The 17,049-nt window shown below is 41.8% G+C and overlaps 1 protein-coding gene across 8 annotated transcripts in view; it reads right to left on the bottom strand.

Moving 5' to 3' along the window:
• Positions 1 to 1,654: 1,654 nt before the first annotated feature.
• Positions 1,655 to 17,049, bottom strand: part of BCL6 (BCL6 transcription repressor) — a 79,609-nt gene continuing 64,214 nt past the window's right edge. For 3 of the 8 annotated variants that reach the window (XM_073675192.1, XM_073675193.1, XM_073675194.1), the window contains 9 exons: positions 8,106 to 8,144; positions 7,630 to 7,803; positions 7,317 to 7,538; positions 6,250 to 7,209; positions 5,911 to 6,086; positions 5,005 to 5,172; positions 4,555 to 4,685; positions 3,726 to 3,863; positions 1,655 to 3,157 (listed from right to left, as the gene is read on the bottom strand). In XM_073675192.1, the coding sequence (XP_073531293.1) occupies positions 3,014 to 3,157; positions 3,726 to 3,863; positions 4,555 to 4,685; positions 5,005 to 5,172; positions 5,911 to 6,086; positions 6,250 to 7,209; positions 7,317 to 7,538; positions 7,630 to 7,790 (2,100 nt within the window). In that variant the 5' untranslated portion in view covers positions 7,791 to 7,803; positions 8,106 to 8,144 and the 3' untranslated portion in view covers positions 1,655 to 3,013. Of the gene's footprint in view, positions 3,158 to 3,725; positions 3,864 to 4,554; positions 4,686 to 5,004; positions 5,173 to 5,910; positions 6,087 to 6,249; positions 7,210 to 7,316; positions 7,539 to 7,629; positions 7,804 to 8,105; positions 8,145 to 16,157; positions 16,363 to 17,049 lie in introns of those variants that run through there. The other 5 variants (XM_073675196.1, XM_073675198.1, XM_073675195.1 and 2 more) reach the window with 4 other exon arrangements.

Raw genomic sequence — 17,049 nt, 5'->3', positions numbered from 1 at the left:
GTGACCTCAAGTCTACACTAAATGACTGCTGCAGCCAATCACTTGGCTCATTAAGTGAATTCGGCTTAGCTTCCTAAAATCAGACATAATAGGCAGTCTTGACCTGATTTTTAATGAAACCGTGCAACCCCTTTAACTCAAGAATTCTGAAAAGCAATTTTTCACCAATAAATTTACAGGTGTGTTTAAAAAATAAAAAATACATGACTCCAGAAAAGAAGGCAATTTTTCTTGCTGTTGAGGATTTTATTTGTTTCTACTTGTACAGCTATTGTTACATTGCAGTAATGCAGTTTTAGAAACAGCCCAAACCCTGTCTCCCGGCAGTTTATTAACACAAGCAGGACAAAGCGTCATGAAATCAACATAAGAGAACAAAAAATATATATATATGTGTATATATATATATATATATATATATATATATATATATATATAATAAAATAATGACTGACCTTTCCTAAAGATTAGTGACTAGCTTTAGGATGTACCTTTAAAAAGGGATTAGGTTTGAAACATTCATTAACCCCTTTAATGCCAGTGGGACTGGCAACTTCTTGCTGTTCCCCCTGGCGCCAATGAGGTTAAAAGGCACCAAAGACAAAATATACATATTTACAAACATACAATAAGAACAAAAGTTACATAATCCTTCGACAGGGTGTCTAAGTTTTTAAACTTACTGTAAACCTTCACTTCCAAATAAAGAAAAAAAAAAAAACTAAGAAACAAAAATATAAACAGACTGTTGCGTTTAGACAAAATAACTTTTCACGTACACTGGTGCAATACATTAAAATATTTTGTAAGTGCTCTATCACAATAAAACATATCTCAGATTGGATTCTGCCCGCAGATACAATCTAAATTTTTGTTTTTTTTCATAATTTCTTTATAGAGCTTTTTTTTTTTAAAACCTTTATTTCTTTCACTCTTAATATAGGTATATTTATATATATATATATATATATATATTTAGATATATATATATATTTACAACTCTTCCATAAATTCCTTTTCCTTTGGTTAAAACTATAACAAAAGTTAAAGCCCTCTTTTAAAAAGAATACACAATAATTCTTTGTTCTATTTTTCGCCTTATGAGTGCACAATTTGCATACCATAAAATTAAATACTTTGTAAATGTTTCAAGGGTGCAAGAAAGTTAGCGACTAGAAAAATAGCTGATTTAGGTGCCTCCTAATGCTGGTATAATATTGCAGCTTTAGCAAAAAGGTACCTTCTGGGGTCATATTAGCCTAATCTAAAAGGCAAGGTTATCACTGGCCAAATGACTCAAGAATGCCTTATTGCTTTATAAAGAAGGGGAACTAAGGCGGGAGAAGTTCTGAACTCTGCCAAGGCAGAATGGAACAGTATATCATTTCTCATTCAAACAAGGATAGTTAGTTAACTTTGCCATGACAGTCTTGTGTTGGACCACCACATGGTGCATTACTAGGTCCTGTAGCAGCCAACAGATTTACATAGACTTAAGTGTTCCTCACGTTAGTATGTCAAACATCTAGCACCTGGCACTGACACAATTCATCAAGTCCAACTCATGTACATGGCTAAACACTGCAGCCTTTGAACCCATCACCCTCCAAGTATGTGCCTGTGGATATAATGTATGTATGTATGTATATATGTATATATATGTATATATATATATATATATATATATATATATATATATATATATATATATATATATATATATATATATATATATATATATATATATATGCATATGCGCAACTATACATTAATGTGACTTATTTAAAAGGGTTTTGCAACTTTGATACCGATGATGGTTAGGCTAGGTTATCCGTATCAGATTGATGGGAGAATGACACCTTTGCCGATCAGCTGTTTGCAGAACCAGCAGAGGGGAGAAAACAGTGCATGGAGCAGAACGCCACCGCTCCGTCACACTGCATTGTGTAGTAGCAGTTTGAAGATACTATGGATTAGTTCCTATTCAAATAATAGGAGCTGATCTGCAATACCCAGCAGCAGCCACAAAAGAATTTTGAGAGCTGTGTAGATCATCGCTGAATCTGAGAACAGCTGATCGGTGGGGGTTCCAAGTGTCCGACACCCTCATATCTAACATTAATGACCGATCCTAAGGTTAGGTCATAAATATTATAGTAGTGAAACATCCCTTTAACCGTAATTAGAGGTGGAAGGTGCTTCTTTTAAGTGCTTGTGGTCTGTTGCATCCATAGAATGCCAGATGGCACCTAAGTCTGGACATAATTCAACTTCGCAACAGATTGCGGTTTCCCCACTTTGTACTTGGCTTCTTTACAGTCACTAAAACATGGCTGTTGATATTATTCTATTAAGCTACACACTGTTAGCCACCGAAGAAAAAAAAAATCTTATAAGGTGCTTTCTGTGGGTCATCTGGGCAAGTATTAATAAAAGAATAATTGGATAATCACAATAATGCCTAACCGCAGGCATAAGAACCAGGAAATCTTAAGGGACCTGTGGATCCCACGGGTGATGAACTACCTACTAAAGTATGGTGGTGCAAAAACTGGATTCATAAAAGAAGCTAACTCTAGCTATTATTACTAAGAGGCATTGTGGAATCACTCCCCAAAAAAAAACATACTAGCATAATCACCGATTTTTATATAGCTGGTGCTTCAAAAGCTATACTTCACTCCTCATGGGAGTGCCAGTGCATTGTTGGCTGGGTCCACACAGCAAGGTGCAACAGGCTTTGCATGCCCAATTAAACTCTTCATTCAGTCTTTTCCTCAACATTCTGATTCTCTCAGGCTGAGAATTACAACGCTGAAATAATAAAGAGTGCATGGTCACTATGCCACACAGATTTAGAAAAAAAATTTATGTATATATATATATATATTTACAATTAAGGGCGCACATTTCACATGACCAGGACAAATAAAAAAAAAAAATAGACCCGTTTTGTTTTGCCCATATGCGCTTAAAGGTCAAAAAGAGGCACTCCAGTATCACTGGGCAGGACTCAGCAAGATTTGGGGAGATCAGCAGGGAGCTCTGCTTGAGAGACACGGTACTGGACTTTTGTGTTGGTGATTGCACCATGTTTTTGACGCAGATGAAGTCTTAGTTGGCTCTTGTGACGGAAATGGAGATTGCATTTTTCGCACTAGAAAGAAAATGAGATAAAAGAAATTAATATTACATTTTTTAACATGAAACATTGATTCCGGACAATATAAAAGTTCCCAGAAATCAATATATATATACTGTGACTGAAGTGACACATAAATGTATATTTACATGCATTACATATGTGTCCATATACAGTGCTGAGGCACTCTTACATGGATTCTGAATCTGTGCCACTAAATAACAAGATTTTGCTGGATAAGATTTTGTAGAAATCATTATGTAATAGGGAAGGTTGACATGAAGCAGATCATTGCCGAAATTTGTGCAACCTAAGAAAAATCTTTATACATTGGATTCTGTGCCATTACTATAAGCCTCCAACATAGTTACAGACATTTCTGCAACAAATATACCATGTGTATCAGTCAGTCAATCAGGTGTATATCACCTGTTATGTATGTGCAGAGCTTGTGAAAAATTCAGTTATGCTTTTGAATTAATGCTTAAATAGAAATGATTGCAGAAAGAAAATGATGATGTCTTTCACAAGAAACCAACTAGTATAACTGTTCATATGACATATTTTTAGATGATGGACCTACATGATAAGGTTTCTCTCCGGTGTGTATACGTAGATGGCTCTTCAATGTCTGCAAGTGTCTAAACCTGGTCCCACAGATCTCACATGGGTATGGTTTTTCTCCGGTGTGTATTAGTACATGGGCACGGAGATGAGCAACCTAAAGATAAAAAAATAGAAATTGATTAACTAAGAGCATGGATTCTGAATCGTGATGAGCGAGCGTGCTCATTTAACCCTTTCACTGAGCACGCTCGGATCCTTTCCGTGTATCTTCGGCGTGCCCGTATATTAAGTTTGAGTCCCTGCGTCTGCATGATTTATGGCTGTTAGACAGCCTCAACAGATGCAGAGATTGCCTGTTTGTTAGGGAATCCTCACATGTGTTGAGGCTGTATAACAGCCATAAATCATGCAGACGCAGGGACTCAAACTTAATATACGGGCACGCCGAAGATACACGGAAAGGATCCGAGCGTGCTCAGTGAAAGGGTTAAATAGCATGCTTGCTCATCACGAATTCTGAAATAAAGCTGTAAACTCCAGATGAGTGAATATTTTTTAGAAACCTACTTCCAAGGTTGTAATACTGCAAATAATGCAAATGCATTGGAGCAACTGTGCATAATGTTTCCATGTGATTTTATGTATATTTGTGCTGTCAAGAAATGCCTTTTTGAACCATAAAATCATTATCATTTGCCTAGTGAAATATGTAAGGCAGCATTGTCATGAGAGGACTAGTAAAGCCAATAAAAGACTTTTGTGGAACAAAACATGTGACTGAATAAAAAGTAGTAAGTTTAGAAATGCAAAATTAAATTCTTCATGGAGTTTATTTTGACAATTACCTGTACGAAGCGGGCACCACATGTCTCACACTTATACGGCTTTTCTCCGGAGTGAATTCTGGTGTGGGTCTTTAAGTTTGCCGGTCGATTGAACTGTGCCCCACAAATACTACAGCGATATGGTTTCTCCCCTAATGATAAAATAAAGAGATCAAATTCAATAATTGCATCAACTTTTCTGAATAGTAACCAAGTAGGAAAAAAGAAGAAGGCAGGATATTAAGAATAGAACTATTAGACCAGCTGTGACACAAGAGGTTACAATTTTACAGATACAAAGTGAGTGCTAAATTCTAAGTTTAGATGGACTAAAGCTGTAGAGCTCATTTAAAGCTTTACTGACTTTTTTTTACATATGTCACCAACTTCACTAGTATTAAAACTGGACACAATCCATTACTCTGAGAATGTCAATAAACTTTGCAACTCTTGAGTATTTTAACAACTCACCGGTGTGAACGGTCTTGTGGCTGGCAAGGTTTCCTTTGTAGCGGAATGAAGCTTGGCAGCGATCGCACTTATAGGGCTTATCACTGTGCATCTGCAGAGTGTGTCTTTTTAAAGAACCCTCTTCAGAGAAACGAGAGTCGCATTCATTGCAAAAGAAAGTGCCATTTTCTGTGGAGAACACAAAAACCTGTAAGATTATAGACACTACATTCTATTTTTACTATTGTCACCCTTTACAACGGAGCCACGGATTAATGTCCTAACAGGATAAGATCTGCAGGGAGTAAATATGGATTTTTTCATTCGGACACTTAATTTTCCACCAACACTCAAAAATCTTGATTAGGCCATTTGGGCTTCCAATCAAATAGTCTCACTCTATGACCGTGATAAAGCAATTATAAAGTTCCCAAACACATAGGAAAAAAGTTTGCTGTATTCCAACATCTGTTCCTTTTGTTTTCAGGGTCAGAAGTCACCTCCAGGGGTGTCCAACAGCAGCTTACACCCTTCTCCCCATTGAAAACACATGTATACTTGGACAAACTGTGCATTGGGGCATTGAGAGAAAAGCTATTTGCCAAAGGACTATTTGCACGCACCTAAGGTGTAATGGCGCCTTAAATCCCACTGTGGAGAATACAAAAAATTCTATATGGATCTGTATAATGTGTAAAACCTACAAAAATAACTGCTTTGAATGGTCCTTTATGGAAAAGACCTGAGATGGAAATATTTCAGAAGTTATCGATTAAATAAGACATAGAATTGTATTAATTGTATTGTCAAACTTCCCATATAGAGGGCTATGGGAAAAAAAATAACCATGAAGTGAGGATACTAAAAAATGTGATATAACAATATTTAGTAAAGTTTGCATAATAAGCATCCTAAATGGAAACTTACCACAGCTTGAGTCTGAAAACTCTGATTGTGTCTCAGCTATCTCTTCTCCAAAGTTAGAACCAGGGGTGTGAGGACACATTTCAGGAGGGGATTGTGACGAAAACATGCTGAATTTGGATGTATGGATGTAAAGAGGTGAATGTCCTTCACTGCTCATAGGTGACCCCTCCATACCCCTGTGAAAGCAAGAAAAAAAAATCACTCGTGTTACCTTATCATAGGGATGGATAAAAAAAGGTTTATACAACTATGAGCCAACCAAATAAAACTTTTGGGATTCCATTCAACTGTACATGACTAGTGGCAAAAACATTTTGCTACATAGTTTCGGGGGCTTACCTATTTACAATGCTGTTCAGTTTGCTTGCCTGGGGCACGGCAGAGTCTTCAGGGCTCCCATTAAGTTTAGCTGAAGTCTGAATGTCCATATTTTCTGACTTAACTGGCTGTTGACATGATGCCTGAGAAGTGTAAAATGGTGGGGACAGGTTGACCATTTCACTTTGGTTGGCGCACACTTCTTTGTCACTCTGGTTCAGGGAATTCAGCAATTTATACTTTTTCCAGTTACAAGCCTTTGGGTCTGTAGAAGATTTCGACATTGGAGAACTAGAACCTTGTGAAATTCGAGCATTTTTACTGCTGCTGGACTCTGTTGGAGAGTTTGGTTGGCAGTCTGACTTCTGTGGACTTTGAGGGCTAACAAGACCTTTGCGGTTGACAGGAGAGTTTGAAGGTTTAAAGTGTATTATTTCATCTTCCGAAGAGGTTCTTTCCTCCTCTTTCCCCTTGTCACAATTATAGAAAGGACTGCTTCTCACAGATGGACCAGCAGACCGGGAGCCAGCAAGCACATTGTATTGAGAGTCACAACGGGGGTCTTCAAATGCAGCTTCCTTAGGAGAGTAGATGTTGCTGTGGCATACGTTGACAGACAAGTCGGTTACCGCTTTCCTGTAATCTCCTAGCACAGTCCTTGAATTTTCTCCAGGTAACACACTTTCCTTAGGATATCTATTGGATCTTTGGATGTCAGCCATCTGCACATCTCTTACTTCATCTTCCGGAAACAGAAACCCGTGGACTGGAATGTGACTATACAAAGGGTATGAAGATGGAGAGCCATTGTACAAGTTGGGTATGTAAGACCTTCCATCGCAGATGGCTGTATTACGCAGAGGTACAGTATTTTCTGTCATCTCACAGTTTCTGTAGGCCATAACATCAGGAGGCAACATGGACCTGCCTTGTAGAAAATCCTCTCCTCTAGATGTTTTCACAGAACTCACAATATCTTCACTGAGAAAACAAAAAAATATATATACTTAAAGCATAAAATAAGCTATTAATTATCTAAATCACTGTAAAAGCATGGGGAATAAGCAGGGTACATAATGAAATGTTACCTGGACTTGAGGAACCTCTGGCAGGTGTCCACAACATGCTCCATCTGTAAGTAAAGTGCAGTGCTCATGACCGCCATAATGCTGCTCTCTCTTAAGCTTAGCCGAGATGTGTACATGAAATCCAAAAGGACCCGAAAGCCCTCTGCGCTGATTTCTGGATCAAGGTTGATGATGTTCATGTTGCATTTCATTTGGTCAGTGAAGATGGTATAGAATAATCCACTGAAAAAAATATGCATATCAAATCATGTATGATGAAAAAATGTAAGAATATGAAATAACTACTGACTGCATTATGCCCAACTGCACTCACCTGCAAGCCATAAGGACTGTCTTGTGAGCACGAAAGTGTTCCCTGTTCACAACGATGATCACATCTGTCAGAATGTCTCGACTTCGAAGACGATTGAGATTCAGGAGGACATCGCTAGCATGCCGCGTGAACTGGATGCAGCTGTCAGTTGCAGATGTCATTGTGGCCCCTATCCTAAAGGAAAGAAGACAGAACTTTACTACATGTATAGAACCTAACCTTAGCTGTTCGATTCCACTCAGACAATAGCTACCCTGAATTACATTACAAAAAAGTTTCAACTTCTACTTTTGGTGGTTTGTGTTATTTATGGATCACTGATCTTCACCAGTTATGAAAGTGGAGTAACAAGCAGGTGCGTAACCAAAGAGTAAATGTTCTCACAATTAAAATGAAAAACACATAAGTGCCAAATAATAAATAGCATGCACAGATAAAAGGAGAACACAATAAAAGTGAAAATCACAAGTACTTACCCAAAGTTTCAATTTAAAATCCAAACTCCTCTTCAAATACTGCAAAACACAACACAATATCAGAAGTGAGTATGCATGTTGGATGAGAACAGTCTATTTCACGAACTATAGGAAAGTACAGTCAGATATTAGATGGGATATACAGTATATCGACAGTAGCTACCAAGGAACTATGACTAAGTCACATCATGTAGAAGGTGCCTGGACATGCAACACTTCCTGCCACATATCAATCAGAGATGAGATCGCTTTCCTCTGCTTTACATACAGATGTGCCCACCCTTACCAATACTTAAATTTGATTAACAACCCAAAATACAAATGTAATACAATATTGCAACAACCTTTAAGGGCCTGCAATACTCATCACAATCACAGGGTGGCCACAAGGACAACTATACCATAGACATCTTCTAACAGAGTATTGCAAAATCAATAACAAATAAAAAGGATATGTATATGGGATAAGTAAAGAAAAGATATGGGATATATAAAGCCAAGATAAAAAGTAAGGACAACTCTTGGTCCTATACTAGAATCCAGGATGGGCCATGACTTAATACTGCTTTTATGCTCATTTCATCTCTTCTAGGTTTTTCATTCTAATTCAATACAACACTTCTCCTGAAAATGACTCGCGATAATGTAGGAAAATTACACTGTGAGCCACTATGGAGACCAATGTAAATGTATACACTCAGCCGCAATGTGGATGTTAGAGAATTGAAGCAAAGCTATGAAATGCTCTAAGTATTGTTTTCCATACACTAACATGTGACTGGCTCATATTTTAGTCTAAGTACCTTTCATATCCCCACAAGTAAAAGCAGAAGTTTTAGGATTAGACAGTTGGCCCAACAGATAACCCAACAGGTACTGAATGGTTAGGGCTAAAAATACAGTGGTTGATTCCTCTTCCTTTTTCAAGGAACCTTGAAACTAGGCATTTCTCGCACTCTGTAGTTTCTCTACCCTTTTTGTATGTTCCCATCCAAACAGAAAAAGTAGCTTCCAGAACAGACTAAAGAAAACCACTGATTGTTGGATTACATCAAAGAAAACAGTCTCAGTAACTCACACGTAGCTCAAGAGTAATAAAATCCATAAAATGCAGCATCACATTAAAATGTCCAAGATCCATATAAGTAATATAAGCCATTACCTTACACACAGAGCACAGAGGAGCTGCATGCAGACATGGCTTTGGAGGTGGAATATTAACAGATCTCCATCCTGTGTCATCATCACCTACTGTATATTGTTTCCCTTTACACAGAGGAATAGGGGTGGATATTCCAGCCATATCTTTCTGGAAAATATTTGACTCAGGCTGGGATTACTTCACCAAATGAACTCTACTACAATTCGCTTTCCTGGAAAGCCAGCCCAGGACACAGCCTTACAGTGTGCTCTCCCTTGTAGGCTTCCCTAACACAAGACACATTTTGGTAGTCAAAATTAAAAAATCATGCATCAGTATCCAAGAAACAAAAAAAAAGCACAATTACTGTCAGCCTGGCATGAAAATAATCTCACTGTAACAACATGTGAAATGTAGTTTCGCACTGAATAGAGCCATTTTGCTCTGAGGTACTGGAATTGTAAAATTCATGATGATTTGGAACTAAACATAGAAAAACAGCGATCTCCCTAATCTAATGCTAACTGCGGCCTGCCTGCTGTCATCTACGCATTAGATTGCCATCGTCTACCACCAGGTGGCGATAAATAACAGCATTTTGTCCTTTTGTCGGGTTTTGGCTGCAGGTAGGGAGCAGTTTAGTTTAATAAGTGACCAAGATGTGACAAATTGTCATTGGCTACAGTCCTTTTTATTAATTCACGCAGTGCAATACGGAGTACTCTGGATGCTTGGCACCATGAGTAGCGGGACAAAACTATACAAATACATCAGTAATGTGACTGCAACAAGTGGAAATGCTTATATTATGGGTCCTCTTTAGTCAAAGGGACAGACACGCTCTATCTTGGCTTTTGTTAATTGTCCTTAGTCTTTAATATCTTTCCACTCACACTATGATGACTATACAAAAGCCGAAAATGTCATTCTGTATGACCAGGTGGAGGAAGGAGCTGTTAAAAGTCACAATGCATAGTCCCCTCCATGACAAACACAGACCCAGCAAAGGTGAAGAAGTCCCAGTGTCTCATGTGGGAAAGCAAGGGTCATGGGAGCAGCGGTATTGTGCCCGGTCATGGTACAGCTGCCCTGCATTCACCTGTTTGACGACAGACGTGGCATAGAAAATTATGCCACATGCCATTAACTAAATCGGCTGTAATATACATTATGTGACCATTTCATTACAGCCAAAGTAGCCGTATGACTAATAGAAGTTGTGTGGCCCTGCTCTACACTATGCGAGAAAGGAGAAATTCTGATGTAATGCTCTAATGCTACTCATACCACTCAGCACACGTTTCAAGGGAAGGCAACGGTTTGCTTAATCTAAATCTGCCCTATTAAAAAGTGATGCACTTTTATTCAGTTCCTCATAGGGAAAAGGATATGTGCGGCAATGCTCCCAGTTTTGCTTTCCAGCAGAGAATCACTTTCAAGTTCATTGGATTAATTATTTAAAAATACACAAGCCGCCTGGGATTTGTGACTGGCAGCGAGCTCTCCCTGCAATGTTACTCATTCCTTATTTAACCAACAACTTGTAACAGTATCGGAGAAGAGCAACTTCTAACCGGCAACATGAGGGAACACTGCGCAGGGACGGTACACAACGGGTTAACACTACGAGCTGAGCAGTCGACGTGTGCATTATCAAATGGAAAAATCAAGGAACCCAAAATCATCTTTGCCAAAAAGGTATGTACCAAACACTAAGGGCAAGGGTAAGATATGGCAAAGTTGTTGCCCAATTCTTTATAGCAGGCAAAGTAATGCTCAACTGTGACGGGTTTCCTTAGAAGTGAAGGTGATACAACCAACATTAAAATGAGATGCCCCCAATGCCATCACTACATAGTATAGGGTGGCATCTCAGACCTAGCTTTTTGGTTGCTCTTCGTACCGGCCACAGAAACTTACTTTAGTGTATAAAAAAAAAAAGTTCAAGCACCTAATAAAAAAAAACTTTTTTAGGAAGTATGGGATTATACATAAATTCTTATAGATAATTTTATATAGTAAATAGATTATCTGCGATCATATTTAGGCAAGCACATTGAATATTAATCATGCCCTTTAGACGATAAGTGCTCTCCCTAACAGATACAGATGTCAGCAATGTGATCTGTGCACCACTAGATGGCACCACTCGCCCTCTTTTCAGATTTTGGCAGGCAGTTTCCATTATGTCCCTAAGAAAAGTTGTTTTTGGATAAACACACACACACGTTTGTTCTGATGTTTTGCCCTTTTCTCGCTTAAAAAAAAGAAACATTTATTGGAGTTTTGAATCCTGACTCAACATGTGATTTTTTTTCCCACCAAGGCACCCAGGCTCCAGAAGCCTGGACATGAAATAACAGTGTCGAAGTCTATGGCTTGGGAGAGCTGGCAGGGACCTGGCTTGGAATGCGTTAGTAGCGGTGCACAGAGACACCTCCTTTGTAAAATAACCGGAGCAGTATTAGTGACAGGGCCAACTACATTCCTGCCCTCCCAAACCTGACACCAGCTCATAGCCAGGGAACAAGTTTCTATTATGGAACCTATACTTTGTCACTTTTTTGTGGCTCATGCCACCCAACCTGCTGATGTGTGCCAAATCTATGGATCAGGGCTGAATAAGGTCCATGGTAGTCTAATGTTACTAAATAGCAGGTGCGTTGTAGCAGGGCTACATATAGACAGCACTCTATTATTACAGTGCCAGCTCATACCACAGTGCCAACGTCACCCATCTACTCCAAAGCCTCATCCACAATGTCGAACAACTAAGGATGGCCGGATATGTCACTAAATACCAGAAATAAGAACCAGAAAACTCCAATGTCAAAGTTTAGAGTCTCAAAACAATAAAATTACTACAGTTTTTTTATAGAAATTGTGCTAAATTTATCATTTTCCGTTTCGAGCGAATAATAAGTTCTGTTTAGTTCATTTCCCATGGAAAAATCAGAAATAAGCCACGCCAACATGCCAAGTGACAAAGTCAGCTCTGCCACATGGGAAGGAGACGTGTGGGCACAGACTGTCGCTGACAATGAGCAACAATCAGCGACACAGCGACAATCAGCGACAATCAGCAACACAGTGTCAATCAGCGACACAGCGACAATCAGCGACACAGTGTCAATCAGCGACACAGCGACAATCAGCGACACAGTGTCAATCAGCGACACAGCGACAATCAGCGACAATCAGCAACACAGTGTCAATCAGCGACACAGCGACAATCAGCGACACAGTGTCAATCAGCGACACAGCGACAATCAGCGACACAGTGTCAATCAGCGACACAGCGACAATCAGCGACAATCAGCAACACAGTGTCAATCAGCGACACAGCGACAATCAGCGACAATCAGCAACACAGTATCAATCAGCGACACAGCGACAATCAGCGACAATCAGCAACACAGTGTCAATCAGCGACACAGCGACAATCAGCGACAATCAGCAACACAGTGTCAATCAGCGACACAGCGACAATCAGCGACACAGCGACAATCAGCAACACAGCGACACAGTGTCAATCAGCGACACAGTGTCAATCAGCGACAATCAGCAACACAGCGACAATCAGCGACAACCAGCAACACAGCGACAATCAGCGACAACCAGCAACACAGCGACAATCAGCGACAACCAGCAACACAGCGACAATCAGCGACAACCAGCAACACAGCGACAAGCAGCGACAACCAGCAACACAGCGACAATCAGCGACACAGCGACAATCAGTAACACAGCTTCCCACAGTCAGCTGAAAGGCTGCCATAAGAGGGGCCTCAGCAGTGATGGATGGAGGGCTGGGGGATTTCTTACACAGCCTAAAAATCCATTGCTGCCTGTCAGCCAGTGCACAGGAATGTGAAACCTCCAGTTAACCTCTGTCAGGCCACAGGGGGGGGGGGGGGGGGGCATGCATTAATTTAACCCCTTGTCTAGGCTTCCAAGTATCGGTAGAAAAGGCCATTTAGGCGGGGAGGTGACAGCAGCTTCGTGGCTTCCCCTCGGTGTGAGCGCGGAGCCGCCAGCGGCAGCAGCGGGTCTCTAAATTTAGCGCGTCGCTGGGGAATTTTATCAAAGGGTCATTCTGATTGTGAGCGGCAGGGGGCGCTGCAGCCCCAGACACGGCGCAGACATATGTTATTTACCACTTGTGTGGACGGCGCTGGAGGCTCCAACGTAGACTGTCATGATGTTATCTATCGCCGTGTAGTACACAAGGTCCTATAACCGGCACATACTAATATACAGCGTCTGCCCGCCCGCAGACTATGTGCTGCACCTGTACCATGCCCGGCACCACAGGGTGCTCCTCTCCCAACGAATAATGCACAACAAATAGGAACTCCGTACATTACAGAGACGGGCGTCTGCAGGAACCTGAGGGACAGCCATGGGCACAACCCGCGCCTCCTGCCAGACACAGCCATGAAGTGATAACTGGACGTGTGGTGGTCTGTCCGCTACCAGCAGGAGAAAGGGGACCCCTATACTTAAATGTGTGGTGGTCTCTATCTGCTACTGGCAGGTGAGCAGAGGAGACCCGATATTTTTCCTGTGGTGGTCCCTAGTCGTCACCTGCCAGAGAGTAGAGCAGACCCCCATATTTGTATATAGTAAATAGAGTGACTGTCTCTGTCCGCTACTTATAGGAAAGGGGACCCCCATACTTATACGTGCGGGGGTCCCTGGCTGCTGCCTCCAGGAATAGCGTGTGGAGCCGCGCCAGCACCACTTCACTGGGCGAAGCTGATTTACGAGGCGCCCTCCTGTGCCAAGAGCCTTCATAGTAAACACTGCACAGACAGCGGGGAGGAGGAGCAAATCCAGGGAAAACTGCATCGTGCCCCCTATATACAGAGTACACCACTATATACACTGCCCCCTATATACAGAGTACACCACTATATACACTGCCCCCTATATACAGAGCACACCACTATATACACTGCCCCCTATATACAGAGTACACCACTATATACACTGCCCCCTATATACAGAGTACACCACTATATACACTGCCCCCTATATACAGAGTACACCACTATATACACTGCCCCCTATATACAGAGTACACCACTATATACACTGCCCCCTATATACAGCGTGAATCACTATATACACTGCCCCTATATAGAGTACATCAGTATATACAGTGCCCCCTATATACAGAGTACATCACTATATACACTGCCCCCTATATACAGAGCACACCACTATATACACTGCCCCCTATATACAGAGTACACCACTATATACACTGCCCCCTATATACAGCGTGAATCACTATATACACTGCCCCTATATAGAGTACATCAGTATATACAGTGCCCCCTATATACAGAGTACATCACTATATACAGAGCCCCCTATATACAGAGTACACCACTATATACACTGCCCCCTATATACAGAGTACACCACTATATACACTGCCCCCTATATACAGCGTGAATCACTATATACACTGCCCCTATATAGAGTACATCAGTATATACAGTGCCCCCTATATACAGAGTACATCACTATATACAGAGCCCCCTATGTCCAGAGTACATCACTATATACAGAGCCCCCTATGTCCAGAGTACATCACTATATAAACTGCCCCTATATACAGCGTGAATCACTATATACACTGCCCCCTATATATGCAGAGCACACCACTATATACAGTGCCCCCTATATATACAGAGTACACCACTATATACAGTGCCCCTATATAGAGTACATCAGTATATACAGTGCCCATATATACAGAGTACATCACTATATACACTGCCCCCTATATACAGAGTACATCACTATATACAGTGCCCCTATATACAGAGTACATCACTATATACAGTGCCCCTATATACAGAGTACATCACTATATACAGTGCCCCTATATACAGAGTACATCACTATATACAGTGCCCCCTATATACAGAGTACATCACTATATACACTGCCCCCTATATACAGAGTACATCACTATATACAGTGCCCCTATATACAGAGTACATCACTATATACAGTGCCCCTATATACAGAGTACATCACTATATGCAGACCCCTATGTACAGAGTACATCACTATATACAGAGCCCCCTATGTACAGAGTACATCACTATATACAGAGCCCCCTATGTACAGAGTACATCACTATATACAGAGCCCCCTATGTACAGAGTACACTATATACAGAGCCCCCTATGTACAGAGTACATCACTATATACAGAGCCCCCTATGTACAGAGTACATCACTATATACAGAGCCCCCTATGTACAGAGTACATCACTATATACAGAGCCCCCTATGTACAGAGTACATCACTATATACAGAGCCCCCTATGTACAGAGTACATCACTATATACAATCTCGGTATACCATGCACCTAAATATACCATGCATCCCTATCTATATAAAGTGTCTATATATACAGCTCCTAAAAATATCCCCTGCACCTCAACATATAGCGAGCTCTCCCTATACACAGAGCCCCTGTATACGCCAAGTGCCCCTCTATATAGGAAGTCCCCATCTATATGCAGAGCCCCTCTGTACACCCAGATCGAGCACTCAGGATGCCAGTACATGTGAATACACGGCCCCTGTAAGGTGCGGGCACAGGTGCAGGGCAGCAGCCTGGGCGCCCGCTGTCTGCCGCAGACATGAGTGCTGTCCTTGGGGCAGACAGGAGGCTGGCACCCGCAGACAGGCACACTGATGGCACAGCACGGAGCGCACAGCAGCCTGGTGTCTGCTGATCAGCCTCAGCGCAGCACTGGCAGCTCCTGAGAAAAGTCACCAGAAATACAGGAGGGCAGAAGAGAGCAGCAGAGGAGAGAAGAGAAGAGGAGCAGCAGCCCCAGCAACTGGCAAGTAATAAAAAAGAATGAAAGAGAAGCAATCACCTGGTAGGGCTTTCCTAGAAAATCCTTGCATCACCACTTCTAAGAACCCCCAGTTCTAAGAATCAACAGGGCTCAATTCTCGGAATTTGAGCTTCTGATCTTACCATTATATGAAGGCAGGGGAGGACTGCGAGTCTCCCAGCCAGCCCCTTTCGTCGTCCTCCTGCCTATCGTCGCTGTCTGCGGGCACTCAGCGTCTTTCCAGGCACTTTGCCCGACCGGAAAAAAATGCCTTTTACACAGGTTCATCTTTGTTGAGGGTCTTAATCGGGTATTTGGCAGATAGGGTTACCGTACCCCCCCGGGTGACTTGGTTTCGCCCGGCTGGAGACGTCACGTGGTATGTCTTTGGCCGTGACGTAGGCTTTCAACTTGGAAGGCCAGCCCTGAAATTCTGAGAACTCATTTGCTATTCTGTGACATAAGAGAGGGGTCCGGCTGCTGTGTACCGTGCTGCACACACTCCACTGTACACTGCGCAGGGCAGCCACACTGCACACTAATAAAGCGTCCTCCTCACTACATCCCCGGGAGGCAGGGAGGGAGGGTGGCGGTGCCAGGGCTCAGCATTGGGGTCCCCACTGCCTGGACTAGGAGCTGTGCAGCTGGAGCCCTCACCCTGCAGCATGGACGTGAGCAGTCACTCTGGCAGGACATTAACCTCTTGTTGCCATGCTTCAGTAGGGGCTTGTCTCTGGACTGGAAGGGGTATGGTATGAGCTGGCATCTGCTGCCCATTCTTCTACCTTCATGTCATTCTTGTGCCTCTGCTTTGTATCCTGTGTCCACACTGCTGTGTGATGTCCATTTCACCTATTAGTGCCCCCCTGGCAGGGTGAGGGCATGGTATGGATGGCAGGGAAGCTTTACATAGGGACAGCTCTTCCACGGT

This window comes from Phyllobates terribilis, unplaced genomic scaffold (assembly GCF_046119375.1).
Source record: "Phyllobates terribilis strain yellow unplaced genomic scaffold, ASM4611937v1 Scaffold_3__8_contigs__length_932513732, whole genome shotgun sequence".
In the NCBI taxonomy this organism is placed as follows: Eukaryota; Metazoa; Chordata; class Amphibia; order Anura; family Dendrobatidae; genus Phyllobates; species Phyllobates terribilis.
This window is presented reverse-complemented; position numbering and strand designations above follow the sequence as displayed.